The following is a 14015-nucleotide window of genomic DNA, read 5'->3' as shown; positions in this document are numbered from 1 at the left end:
CAAATTACAACTGAACACGTTGAACAGTATTGGCTGATATTCCGAGTTTGTAGTAAATACATGAGACTCTGTTTTGTTCGCTATTGGTATTTATTTCTTTCTATTTTAGTACTTCAACCACATCAGTATTGAGGATTCACGGGTATATGAATTGACCAATAAGGCTGGACTCTTGTCACCATATCAAATTCTTCATGAGTGCCTTAAGAGGTAAGCCAAAATGCTGAAGATTTTCATGTCATCTCCTCTTGTAATCTTGCTGATATCTTTGCTTTTTAGCATTCATGTAAGATCACTTAAATTCCATGCATGCATTTCTGTCAGAGTTTCATCTTTAGTTTTATACATCACTAATAATTTATCAGTTACATTTTCAAAGTTCTCAACATGCCCTCTGTTCTCAGAACTTTGCCTCCCTTCCAGATCCAGGTTCCCCCTGTCCTCGCTTTCTACTTCATCAACCTCCATATTCCAGAAGTTGTCCTGTGCCAGTTCCTCCAACTCTGAACGCGTGCATTCATTGAAAACTTCTCTCCCTGTCCTTCTGTTTGCAAAACTTAGCTAACATGTTGTCCTTCAGTACTGGCGAATTGAAGCACAGCCTTAATAAATTGGAGTTGCATCTGAGGGGACATTGTTCATCTATGTTCCACATTCTTGACATATTACCAGTGTGTCTGACTTTAATAAACACAGCAATGAAACAATTAAAGTCTGTTTATGTGAAGCACTATGAAAGAAAGTATTTTAATTTTCAGAAACCATGGAATGGGCGACACAAGCATCAAGTTTGAGGTAATTCCTGGTAAAAACCAGAAAAGTGAATATGTCATGACCTGTGGCAAGCACACAGTGAGAGGCTGGTGTAAGTATCAAAATTAACATTGGTCTAGTTTTTTATGTCCAGAATCCTATAAGGTTTTCTCCACAAAGTTGATGGATGTAAAATCACTCCTGTTAGTTTTAAATATGATTTCAAATTAATTTCAGCAAGCTGTATTGAATGCAGGTATATTTTGGGTAGTTAAGTCATTGATTAGAAAGGCAGTACTGTATGCACTTTTTCCATGCCCAGCTGCCTGTTGGGAGACATAGATGGGGACAGAGGCATGATAATTTCACAATGTCGGTATAGTTGGAAATACTAATTCGTTCTGATCATTTGTGGGTACGCACTCATTAATATGTTCACTACTTGTGATTGATTTCATCTTAAAATATCTGACCAAGCAACAGCATCTCTGGTTTTTGAAATAGGACTTTGCTGACTGAATGAAGCTTATTATTAACTAGGTGCTTTTCTTTAGGACCATAGTCAATACTGTTGTGTACAAAATTCTGAATTTTTTCTTTCTGTATGACTTTGAGTAGAATATCTAATACTCATCATTAATTGCTGCTATGAAACTGCAGCAACTCAAATTTCATAAAGGCCCCTCAGAAGTAAGCTACGGTGCTGCATTGTAATTGAGTATTTCATTTTTATACTGATTAGGCAGTAGCTTGCACAATTTCTAAATCGCACACTTTGACAGTGTTCGTGTTCAGGTACACCATCCTTTATCTGAAATCAGGAAAGCTCCGAAATCTGAAATTTTTTTCATGAAGTTGTTTTTTTCTGTAGCAAGGTTATTTGGCGTGAGGTTAACCCAATCCGATACCCAGTCAACCCATATCGCTCAAATGTGACATGGCAGTGTGGCCCAGCACTGACAGGTGTCAATTCTGTCTCCGGGCTTGTAGCACTCACCGGGGCGTCTGCTGTTCACGAAGGTTTTTTACATTTCGCCATTAAGCTGTGACTTATTCCGAAATCTGAAAAAAGTTCCACATTCCGCAAACCAGCTGGCCCTGAGGGTTTCTGATTAAAGGGTTTCTTGTATTAATCTTCTGGTCTCATTGCGACAGTGTACTAACATGTAACACTGGAAAAGCACAGCCAGTCAGGCAGCATCTGAAGAGCATAAACTCTTCTTCTTTGTTGCTACACTGCCAGCATTTTTTAGTTTCCCTAATATTTGAATGTTTTAATTTTCCCTGCTTTTAATTTATTTTGTAATACATTTTGTTTTAGTTTCCACCTGATTAACATGCTATTGCGACTAAGTGAGAGAATGGTGCTGTTCATTTGTAATTTTTGAAGGATTCTGTTTTTAAATTTTTGTGGTTTTGCCTTTCAGTAAAATCATATATTTTTAGTACATTTTACTCATTAAAAACTTACAGCATTTAATGGAGCTATAACTATTTCCTTGTGTGACCTCATCTGTTGTTAAAATGTTCATTCCATGTATTCACTTAAACCATTTAATTATGGAATCTAGTCTTCTCAAATACTGATGTGTACAAATTTGTTGATGAATGATGGCTACAAATCAGGGTACTTGTTTGTGATATGGGAGATTTTAAACTTGTTGTTTATGTATTTTCATTAATGATCCTAATGGCCTGTGCAAATTATGTAAGTAAATACCTGTAATTGTTTGATTGCCATGGTGCAGTCAGTTTGTATTTCTCTTGATTTGTTGTTTATATATTGAATAGTTAAATATTCAGACCAGTTAGATTTCAGCCCTCTGAATTAAGTTGTCCGAGGTAAGAAAGGGTTACTACAATCAGTTTCAGAATCTCTGGCGTATAGAAGGGAAAATTTGTTGGCGAATGCAATAGTTCTCTAGAACAGGAAGATGCCATTTGGACCTGGTCTGCCATTTAATAAGATTTTAACCAATCTGGTTTTGATCTCAATTCCACTTTCCTGTCTTCCATCTCATTACCCTGGAATCCTTTGACTGTCAAATGTCCATCTGACTCTGCCTTGAATAAACTCTAACCCAGCTTCCACTGTTTTTGGTCAAGAGAATTCCACTGAATACCAACTTCTCTCAAGATGATAGATGATTCCTTCATAATAGGAATGATTCAAGTGAATCTTAGTTGTTAAGACTTTTTTTAAAACTCCTATAAAGAGAAAACTTTAGGATGTAGGTTTGCTTGCTGAGCTGTAAGTTTGATATCCAGACGTTTCAGATGAAATGTCTGGATATCAAACCTGCACCCTAATCCTCAGCCTGAGCTACAAACCTTGCAAAGAGAAAACTGTACACCAAACTCTAGATGTAGTATCGCCACTTTGATGCTGGAGTCATGATAAGAGACCTTCATTTCTGCTTAATGATATGAGGGCCAAAACCTGTTGTCAGTGGTGTTAAGAACTGTTTGCATGTTGAGAATGGCCACCCGAGTGAGTTACCAGGGAGCATCTAATACCAGTGTACCCTAATGAGGAGTCCGTGCCTTTGAGGGAGAAAGTAAACCCTGATTTGCAGCTCCTTGAGCAGTAAATAACACAAGGTGTAGGAGCAAAGATAGGTAATTCGGTCCATCGGCTCTGCTCTGCCATGCTGATCTGATAATTCTCAACTCCACTCTCCTTCGTACCATTAGTTCTCTTAGTAATTAAAAGTTTGTGACTTGAAGAATCATCTTTTGAATATGCTGACCGACTAGCCTGTACAGCTCTCTGTGGTAAAGAATTCCAAAGATTCAATACCTCCAAGAAGAAATTCCTCCTCATTTCTGTCCTAGCTGAGTGACCTCTTGTTTTGAGATTATGCTCTCTGGCTCTAGACTTTCCCAGAAGGGGAAACCAACTCTCTAAGTCTAACCTGTCAAGCTCCCTAAGAATCTTGTCCGTTTCAATAAGTTGACTGTCAATTTTCTAAACTCTAGTTTAGAAAACTAGAGTTTAGAAAACCCACTTAACATGTCCTCATGAAAATACCTCCGTACCCAGCAATCAACCTGATGAACATGCTCTGGATTGCCTCCTATGTCAGTGTCTTTGCTTGTATTTAAAAATCTCACAACAGCAGGTTTCGTCCAACAGGTTTATTTGGAAGCACTAGCTTTTGGAGCACCGCTCCTTCATAGGTAGTTATGGAGCAGGACCGTAAGACACAGAATTTATAGCAAAAGATTACAGTGTCATGCAACTGAAATGATATATTGAATAAACCTAGATTGCTGCTAAGTCTTTCATCTTTTAGAATGGATTGCAGGTTTCAGTTCGTTAATATGTAAATCCCAGAATTTTTTTAAAATCACGTTCTCAAGATAACTTAAGGTTTTATATTAAAAAAAGTGACAGCTTAGACAATGCATTAAAGCTGTGAGGTTAGACTCTATCCCAGTCTTGAGTCAGACTGGTTCAATTTCCAAAGTGGAATTTACAAAATATTACATGGATTGACTGCCTGAAGATGTGTATTTTTTGAGCAAAATAGAATGTATCGGCAAAAAAAATTCTGCAAATACAAATTCTCGTGCCTGAGAGAGAGAGAGAGTGTACGTGAGAGTGTGTGTGTGCAAGCTGTAAAGTGTATGTGAGTGTCTGATGGAGTTATAAGCCTGAGAGAGGTTGTGCACCTGGATGTGTGCATAGTGTACTGGGGTCACGTGTAGTGTGACATGAACCCAAGGTCCTGGTTGCGACCTCACCTGGGTTCATGTCAAAATACAAGTGACCCACCTTTTTCTTTTTCTTTTCATTCTTTCTTTCTCGTTCTTTCTCTCTCACTCTCCCTTTGGCGAGCCCTCCCACTTTGTAAATACAACCAGTCTGCATCAAGATTGGGATACAGACAGACTCTATCCTCACAACTTTAATGCATTTTCTGAGCTGAGATGTCACCTTTTGTTATAAAACCTTAAATTATCTCAAAGGTGCCTTTAAAAAGAAGTTCTGGGGTTTATGCATTAATGAACTGAAACCTGCAACCCATTCTAAAAGCTGGAAGACTTAACAGCAATCTAGGTTTGTTCAATATACCATTTCAGTTGCATGACACTAATGTTTTGCTATAAATTCTGTTTTCTGATCCTGCTCCATAACTACCTGATGAAGGAGCAGCACTCTGAAATCTAGTGCTTCTGAATAAACTGTTCTATAATCTGCTGTTGTGACTTTTAACTTTTGCCCACCCCAGTTCAACACCGGCTCCTCCACATCTTTGTTTAATTAAGGGGACAATATTCTAGATGTAGCTTGAATAGTACTACTTTGAATAAATTGAAGTTATTGTGAAATCTGGCGTTATAGTTCTGTTTTTCCACAATAATTGAGCTTTTACCTATTATAAGGTATTCTGATTCCTGGTGTAGTATTCCCTTTCTGGTTAATGATGAGTACCTTATTACATTAGAGTACCTTTTATCTTGTCTATATTTCTGATAGTCAAAGGAAGAGCCCTTCACAGTTTAAAAACCTAGCAATTAAATTCAACAATTTGAAGACTTTTCATGTGTTGTCTCTCAATAGTGTAGCTTTATCTATTTAGATTAGATTCCCATCACAGATGAGAGTAGTCGATTTTAATTCTTTGTTTCATGAACTGCCAAGATTATTTGAAGGCTGAATTAAAGTTCTATCCATTTTGAGTACTAAATCTGGTTATTTCCATGTTTTAATTGCCTTTATTGGGATATCAGTTTCTTTATCATAAGGGGCAAATACAATCTGAACTAAGTGTACTGTATAAAATGTAAATCTCTCAATCAGTACTGTAATTCACACTTGCGGTATTGAAGGTGAGGGGGGATTAGCTTAGCACCTATGCATTAATGTTTACCTCTGTTTAAATCTGGCGATATGACAGGAACTAAATCATATATTTTCTGTTTGTTTTTGTCAACTCTTGTAATTAAAACCTATTGCAATTTGCAGGCAAGAACAAACGAGTTGGCAAACAGCTAGCATCTCAGAAAATCCTACAACTACTACACCCTCACGTCAAGAACTGGGGGTCGCTACTACGCATGTACGGCAGGGAAAGCAATAAAATGGTCAAACAGGTAAATTGTGAGGTAATGCATTGAATGTTGTATTTTTGTCGGGGTGGGATCCAGGTCCGGCATACTGCATTTGATGTAGAATTGCTCTGTTTTGTAGCAACATAAGCCTTTTAAGAGGGTGCTAATCTCATAATTTTAAGAGGAGTGTCAAACATTTTATTTAAAAAGTGAGGTGGAAAATGTTTTAAATGTATTGCTGCTGAAATTGTTCCAAGTGAGAAATGAAATTATTTTACCAAGAAGTTATTTCACTGTAACCAAACCTTCTGATATAAACCTTCTAATGTAAATTTTGTGTCCCAGTGGCACCATTTCATTAAAATATATTTTTTTCCAGTTAACTGAGCAGTTGTAGTATTTTACTTATGAGTTTTCAGAAGATTTGTTATTTTGCTAATGATTATCAAATTTCTTTACAATACATGTCTGAAAAGCTTGCATGATAGACCAAGTAAAGCTTTATTTAATGTTTAAAAATACATTTGTTCCACCCAAGTGCTTAAATGAATAAATTCATCATTTTGATTGGCTTTCATGTCCTGAACAGGCTTCAATGCTAACTAGTTGCTCTGCAGTTTAGTTCGCATGTTTAGATGTATGCAAATACAGTTTATGCATAAATTGCTTTACCTCTGAAGAACTTTATTTGACAGTCAAGAGAACTGTTTTCTTTGAGGACAAGTACAGTTGCGTCCTTTACGTCCACCTGAAAAAGGCAGACAGTTTTGTTTTAATAGCTGGTCTTAAAGATGTAGCTTCAATGTATTATTGTACAGATGGGACTTCAGACTGAGATCACATCTGAATTGGTGTTTGAATGCACAACAGTCTAATTCAGGAGTACATGCTGCTATTGATTCTGTTGCTTTTTTTGCTGGTGATGATTCCTTGCTTTATAGGATACTCTATTGGGGATTTGTTAGCTCAGTTGGCAGGCTAGCATTTTCGCGATGTGGAGAGTTGTGGGTTCAATTCCTGCACTGACTGGGATTGTCATGAAATACTCTCCTCAATTTCTCCCCTAAACTAAGGTGTGATGATCCTTCGGTTCAACCACCAGCAGTCCTCTCTCTCTAATGAGAGCAGCTCAGTGGTCTGGTAAGCCGATGGTGAATTTACCTTTAAGCACCAAAAAGTTGTGCTTCACATTTTAAATAAAGTACTGAATATGTTAGTCAAATGGAGCATTTATGGTACTTGACTTTTTAAATGTTTTTATGCAAGGAGAGTCACTAATATTAGACCTTGATTTGCATTCAATGAGGAGAAGGAATAATTTTCTTTATTGAGCTGCTATGGAAATTCAGTGACATTGAGTTTTGATAGGGTGAGGATCCCCAGTGATTTTGTTTTTGGAAGCTCTGCATTCATTTTCCAGTGAGAACCCTTTAATGTTCAAGACAATGACAGCAATGCCTTAAGATATGTCATAGTGAGTAAAGTTTTGTATTTCACCTTTTTTACTCAAGGTTTCTGAAATGTACCAGTGAATGCCAATGCATTCTGATCAAGACCTGGTTGTTGTTGTTATTGCAGATGGCAAAACCATTTCCTTCATATGCCAAGTCTTAGTAATGGTGGTATATTTGCCTGTACTTTTTAGACGACTTGCCTAACATGCAATTGCTTCCCCTGTTTTAACACAGGAAATGTCTGATAAAAGTGTGATTGAACTGCAGCAGTTTGCCAAAAAGAACAAACCGAATCTACATATTTTAAACAAGTTGCGAGACGAAATGAAGAAATTAGCACGGGATAGGGTAAATATTTTTGTGTGGCATGGGGTGTATTGCTGGTCGGGTTGATGGCTGAGCAGAGTTCATAGTTTAAGGTGCTATAGTTCCATTAGCTATGTCTCTGGATTTATGTTTTATATTATTTAAGTTTAGTACTTCTGATCTTGTCTTGCCAATTTTTGGCTCCCATGCTTTCTCTCCTGCCATTCTAACCTGGTACTTTACCCAGTTGGCTACCCTTTGAATGAACCTTGACAATAAGTGTCAGCAAACTACAGTACAAAGTTTTGATACTGCACCCTCAAGGGGTCGAAAATAATTTATAAGGGTTTTTTTAAAATAACAAGCATGTGTGTACATGTAATTTGTTTTCTTCTCTGCTCCATGAAGGAGGAAACGAGGAAGAAGCCGAAGATGACAATAATGGAATCAGCACAGCCAGGCAGCGAACCCCTTTGTACTGTTGATGTGTAAAGCACTGCAAAATGGAGAGCAATAACGCACTGGAGAAACTCATCCTCAACCATTTCTTTGTTACCTTCTTATAAAGAACATACTATGTTGCAGAATGCACAACCATGTTTAAAGGTTCCCCTAACCCAGTTTGACTGAGTACTGCTTCAGTTAGACATTACTGTTTTTGCATAACAACAGGGTAACATTTATGAACGTGAGTTATTGAACTACCCATACCCCTCTCTTTTTCAGAAAAGGACTCGAGGCTAAAAATAGAATGCAATTGCATCAAATGGTGGTGTTGCCCCAGAAAAGGACCTTTCAACCTGTGAACATTTTAATTTCAGTTCAATTTTAAGGGAGATAATAAAGCCCAATAAGTTCCCTGAATCTTCCAGCTACAGAATGGTCATTAAATTGTCATTCTGCACTGATCTGTTGGTTAGCTAGACCCTATCGGGTAATCTCCCGGAAAAAAGTTAAACTTTACATTATTTACTTACAAGCTGGTGCCAGAGAAAATGGCTTTCACTAGATAAACCTTAAGTTATTTCTTTTAATATGAGACATTCTTTTTGTAAACACATTTTAAGCGATTTATTAAGGCAATTTGAGAGGAAGTTACATGTTTAAATGAAGTGACACTTAACCATCATTGAAGAAACACAGTGTTTTATGTGGAGATTGTATGAATTGGGGGTTTTAGGAACCATGGATTTATATTGAACATTTTAGAGCTTGTATTTTGAATGGCCTTTATTTTAAAAAAAAATCTGATCACTAGTGAAAGGCTCAAAAACTGGCAAAAAAAATTGTGGTCTCCAATCCATGAACATTAAATGTTTTTTTTAAATGCTTTTTGTAGTATTTGTGTTGAGACTTCCTATTTTGTTATAGGAGTCTGTTAATATGTATAACTTTTATATGTAAATGGGTCAAAGAACTGGATCCTGTATCAGTAAATGTAATGCATGATTGAGACTACGCAATCCTGTTGAACTTGTGGTGTTTGGGTTTGACTCTCCACTTCTGTCATTTGGCACGAATACAGAATGTCTCTTTCTGTGACAGTCGTGTCACTGTGTGCCAAATTGATAGTCAGCTTTGGAATCATTGTATCAGAGCTGAAGTTGCAGCTATCTGTGTTTTCTTCTGATTCTGCTTTGCAGTTATCTGTTAAGACCCGAACTTTCAAGTTTGGACAGTTAACTCTCAATCAGTATTTTGTTTTGGTAGGAACTGTTGTAGGCATTTGTACATTGTTGTTTAATTATAGTCTGCCCCACTGTCTTTTTTGTAGAAGAAATCATTAATGATACAAACGAACAGGTTTGATTTGTCTTACTGTTAGAAGTAGAATTGATAAAAAGAATATAATATTCCTCCACTTATAGTTTAACTTATTACCAGGCATGCAGATTTGGAGGTTTTGATATACAATCTTGAATTAGTTCTCATTGTCTTATACTTTGTGTTGGAAAATGACTTTCCTTTCAATGACTTAATTTTACCTCACTGAAACCCAGGATAACAACCTGAAGGAAACAAAGTACCATGATTAGCTCCAGTGCACTCTTGGTAATGTGAACCAAAGCTTAATAATAGTGTCTTATGCAAACTGACAGACTAATTTTTTAATGCTTGCTGCAGGCTTCAACAGTGGCATAGAAAGGGAGAAACAATATTTTAAAAATTGCAATAACTGCTGGAACAAAACTTATATTTAAACTGCTGTGCACTGTCATTTTGTGAAGTTTGTGTTTTAAATGTTTACTATTTTTCTCTGTTGAATGCAACTTTTCTTGCCTTTGCACATGAGCACAAGTGCTGCTGCGAGAGAGTCAGATTGTGGTTTTGCGAATTTGCATTTGTGATCAACTAAAGTGTGATTTGAAATGAAAACTAGTTGTCTTACTTTCATCCTAATTGATTTGTACCTTTTTAACATTGGTATTTGTGTGTATCAGTTGTAACTTCTCAATACATTATATTCAATGTGGCTCTTATTTTTAAAAACTAAACCGATCAACTAATTTTGCTGCCTAGAAGGTAATCATGAAGTAAAGGATTGTAATTTGACTGCTTTTCTTTTCTCAATCCATAGAAGCAAAAATTATTTGTGATTATGGGTTGTATCTTGTTAGGGCATAGTGCATTGTTTCATCTTTTTAAGCATGCGTCTGTGTCTTATTGGTGCATCATTGTGTAAATGGTATTATAGGAAGAAAAACCAATAAGTCTGAAAAGGTGTTAACACTCATTAAGTAACTACATGATAAATCAGTTCCAGAATTCACTAAAATGTTTACTCTCTTAAATGCATGTCAAGTATGTAATAGATTTCATGTTCAAAATGGGGAGAAAAACTTTTTAAAAATAAATAATTGATTACATGCAATAGCGCCCTCTAACACTCCAAGAAAGTTGTTCACGTGTTACACGATTGATCAAATTTGGAAACACAGTCAGAGGCAACTGTTTTCTTTTAAACTTGCATTTGTTTTGTTCAAATACTCGAGGTCTTGACCTCACTTTAAATGTAGCTGTCAACCAATTGCAATTACTACTGTTCTTGATGTCTCAAAAATTATTCCAGAAAAGCTAATGGTATTTTGTATGATTTGAAGTGCTTTGGATATGACTTCTTACACATTTGCATAAAGGAAATTAATTCCAGTGATTATTGAAGCATACATAGAAATCTGTATTCTCATTAAAATGATTCTCAAGTTTGATTTGTTTGGTTTACCTGAAGCCTGCTACCTTATGTGTATTTTGAGTTGAGAAGGAGCACTGCAGCTTCCCTGGCTTTACAAACTGATTCACTCGTCTCATCTCCGATCAATTTTCTTCCATCGCTGATTATGGTCTTAGGCTGTGGTCTACTTAAAATCAAAGTTCTGTCATCTTTATTATTCAGTCAAGAAATCTCCTGTGACTGGTGAATGAAGTTTCTTGCATTGAAATACAAATTTTGTTAAAGAAATCTAAGTTCTCAGAAGGTGGAATGTTAATGGGTGAAGTCATTCAGAATGGATAATTTGTTCTAATTTGCCAAGAAATAAGATTTGTATCGTTGCAATTTATGTTAGGTTAATGTGGAATGTTTTTAAATTGTCTGATCAGGGAACTTGCAGTGCAAAGATGGTACTGCAATGGCAAATTGTACATTGCATGCAGTTGCCACAGCAACAGTTGTTTTAAGTGACTTTCAGGCTTCATGTATATGTCCTTCAACCTATGCTTGCAGCAACCTGCACAGCCATCTGGATGTTTGTGTAGTCCATTTTGTGTGATACGTATTTTTTTTTTTGCTCTGTAGTTTGAAGCAATAAAGTTTGATAATTCATTACAAAACCTGTACTGTGCCTAGTCCTTTATTTTCATTTCATTGTACAAGTAGACAACCCTTTATTTGAAATCCGAAAAGCTCCAAAATCCGAAAGGTTTTTCATGAAGTTTTTTTCTCATTAACAAGGTTGCTTGGCATGTAAATAGTTAACCCAACTCCACACTCTGTGTGTCACTCAGATGCAACATGGGTGGATATGGTCCAGCACTGGCCGACTTTAGTTCTGTCTTAGGGCACATATTACTCAGTGAGTCTGCAGTTCGCTAAGATTTTTACATTTTCACCATCAAACTCACTTATTCTGAAAAAGCCTCATATTTTCCACTCTATCCATGCCATTCACAACCTTAAATTTCCATCAGGTCTTAAACTCTTGCATTCCAGTCAATCCAACCTTTCTTGTCATCAAATGTCTATGGTGTGGAAACGGACCATTTGGCCAGGTCCACAATGACCCTCTGATTGTCCCACCCAGACTCCACCTGAAACTGCATTTCCCATGGCTCATCCACTTAACCTGCACATTATGGGCAATTCAGTATAGCCAATCCACTTACCCTACACATCTTTGGGCTGGAGAGGAAACCAGAGCACCTGGCAGAAACTCTCACAGACTGAGAGAATGTGCAAACTCCAGACAGTCACCCGAGGCTGGAATAGAATCTGGGTCCCTGGGGCTGAGACACAACAGTGCTAACCATTGAGCCACTGTGCATCCTTTCTTCATAGCTAAAATTTCCCATACCAAGCAACATCCTGGTAAACCTTTTCTGTACCTTCTCCAAAGCATCGACATCCTTCTGGTTGGGTATAATTCTGGTCACCACACTTTCAAATGTGGCCTAACTAAAATCCTATACAGCTGCAGCTTAACTTGCCTATCCTTCTAATGAATGATGTGGAGTTGCCAGTGTTGGACTGGGGTGGACAAAGTAAAAAGTCACACAACGCTAGGTGACCACTTCGCCTGTTGAAAGAGTTGTGCTCTGAAAGCTTGTGATTTGAAACAAATCTGTTGGGACTATAACCTGGTGTAATGTGACTTTTTGAATTTGACCTTCCAATAAAGGTAAGTGTGTCATTGGCTTTTTTAAAATTGTTATCTATCTGCGCTTCTACCTTCAGTGATCTGTGGTCCTGTACACTCAAATCCTGTTGCATGTCAATACTCCCAAAGGTTCTACCATTCACCCTATAATTTTCACCTGTACTTGACCTTGCAAAGTGCATCACCTCACATTTGTCCAGTTTAAACTCCATCTGCCATTTTCTGACTGCCTCCAAATGAGCTACAGTGTATATCCTGCTGCATCCATTGAAAATTCTCATTATCTGCAATTTCTCCAATCTTTGTCTGCAAACCATAATTAGACCATGAGGCATTGAAGTGTTCAACAGCTGCTTAGAAGTTCTGAGTGATGAAATAAATAGCAGGTACTCTTGTAAATAATTACAAAAACCCAGAAGCATTCAAGAACCAAGAGAAGACTTGGACATAATGGCTTTGACCCACTTTCCCCTTTTTCATGTTAATTTATTTGGTTAGTTTTAAATTTAATGTGAACTCCATTATAGATAAGTAGGGGAAACAAAAACAAAAATTGCTGGGAAAACTGTATGAATAGAAGCACAGTTAATATTTTTGATTCAGTGACCCCTCTTTAGAACCGATTTTAGAAAATATATGGCTGAAAATGTGGAGACGGTGTGAAGATGGAGCCCAGAAAGAAAAACAGGGTCTGGGTAAAAGTCCGCCTAGAACAATCAATAGCTGCTAATGGGGCCGTGAGTGGATGCCAATAGGTTCTTTGTAGCAGCAGTTGGGATAAGAACATGAGAGAAAGTGCAAAACCTGATATTAAGTTCTGAAGGCTGCAAGGTTCTGCTTTACCTCCGTTTCAGAATTTCCCTGATCATGGGTTCAAGTTGTTGCCTCTTCACCATGGAATGCAATCCCTTTACAAATCTATCCCCATCAGGATCGTCTCAGGGCTTTAAGGTGCTTCCTGAAAAATAGGCCTGAACTGTCCCCATCTTTCCTTACTTTGAACAATTCTCCATTAATTCTCATTTTCTTCAGGTAAGAGCCCAGTTATGCTTGCCTCTTTAAAGGGTGCAAGGAACATTCCTTGTTCCAATTATACTCAGGCCTCCACCCCAATTCTTTCTCCAGTATATCAATGACATTATCAGTGCTGCTTTCCCCTCTTCTCCAGAATTGAAACAGTTTATGAACATCCCTTCTAATTTCCATCCTGCTTTCACCTTCACTTCTGATATCTCCATCTCCTCTCCATTTCTGAGGTTAGGCTGGCCACCACTAATCATTATAAACCCATTAACTCCACTGTTACTTTGACTATGCATCATCACACTGGACTTCCTGTGAAGATTAATCCATTCTCCCAGTTTCTCAGTCACATCTGTTCAAAGGACGTCAGTTTCTACAAGGGGACCTCTGAAATTTACACTCCACCCCCCCCCCCCCCCCAAACTGAGGATTACCCAGCTCTGTGGTTGACAGACCTCTGTGACAGACCTCCTCAGTCATATCTGACCCATCTCCTCCATTTCAACCCTGACTCCTCCTCTTCCCTCCCATAACATTGATATACAGC

The 14015-nt window shown here is 37.5% G+C and overlaps 1 protein-coding gene across 2 annotated transcripts in view; it reads left to right on the top strand.

Annotated features, from left to right (window-relative positions):
- dgcr8 (DGCR8 microprocessor complex subunit) overlaps positions 1 to 11402 on the top strand; it is a 49154-nt gene extending 37752 nt beyond the window's left edge. Inside the window, exons 10-14 of one of the 2 annotated variants that reach the window (XM_060843412.1) lie at positions 110 to 210; positions 759 to 865; positions 5726 to 5853; positions 7500 to 7613; positions 7980 to 11402. In XM_060843412.1, coding sequence (XP_060699395.1) covers positions 110 to 210; positions 759 to 865; positions 5726 to 5853; positions 7500 to 7613; positions 7980 to 8063 — 534 coding nt within the window. In that variant the 3' untranslated portion in view covers positions 8064 to 11402. Of the gene's footprint in view, positions 1 to 109; positions 211 to 758; positions 866 to 5725; positions 5866 to 7499; positions 7614 to 7979 lie in introns of both variants that reach the window. The other variant, XM_060843411.1, reaches the window with a different exon arrangement.
- Positions 11403 to 14015: the final 2613 nt, after the last annotated feature.

The sequence above is a fragment of the Hemiscyllium ocellatum genome, chromosome 24 (assembly GCF_020745735.1).
Source record: "Hemiscyllium ocellatum isolate sHemOce1 chromosome 24, sHemOce1.pat.X.cur, whole genome shotgun sequence".
Lineage (NCBI taxonomy): Eukaryota > Metazoa > Chordata > Chondrichthyes > Orectolobiformes > Hemiscylliidae > Hemiscyllium > Hemiscyllium ocellatum.
Note: the sequence above shows the minus strand (reverse complement) of the source record. Positions and strands in the feature narration are given on the sequence as shown.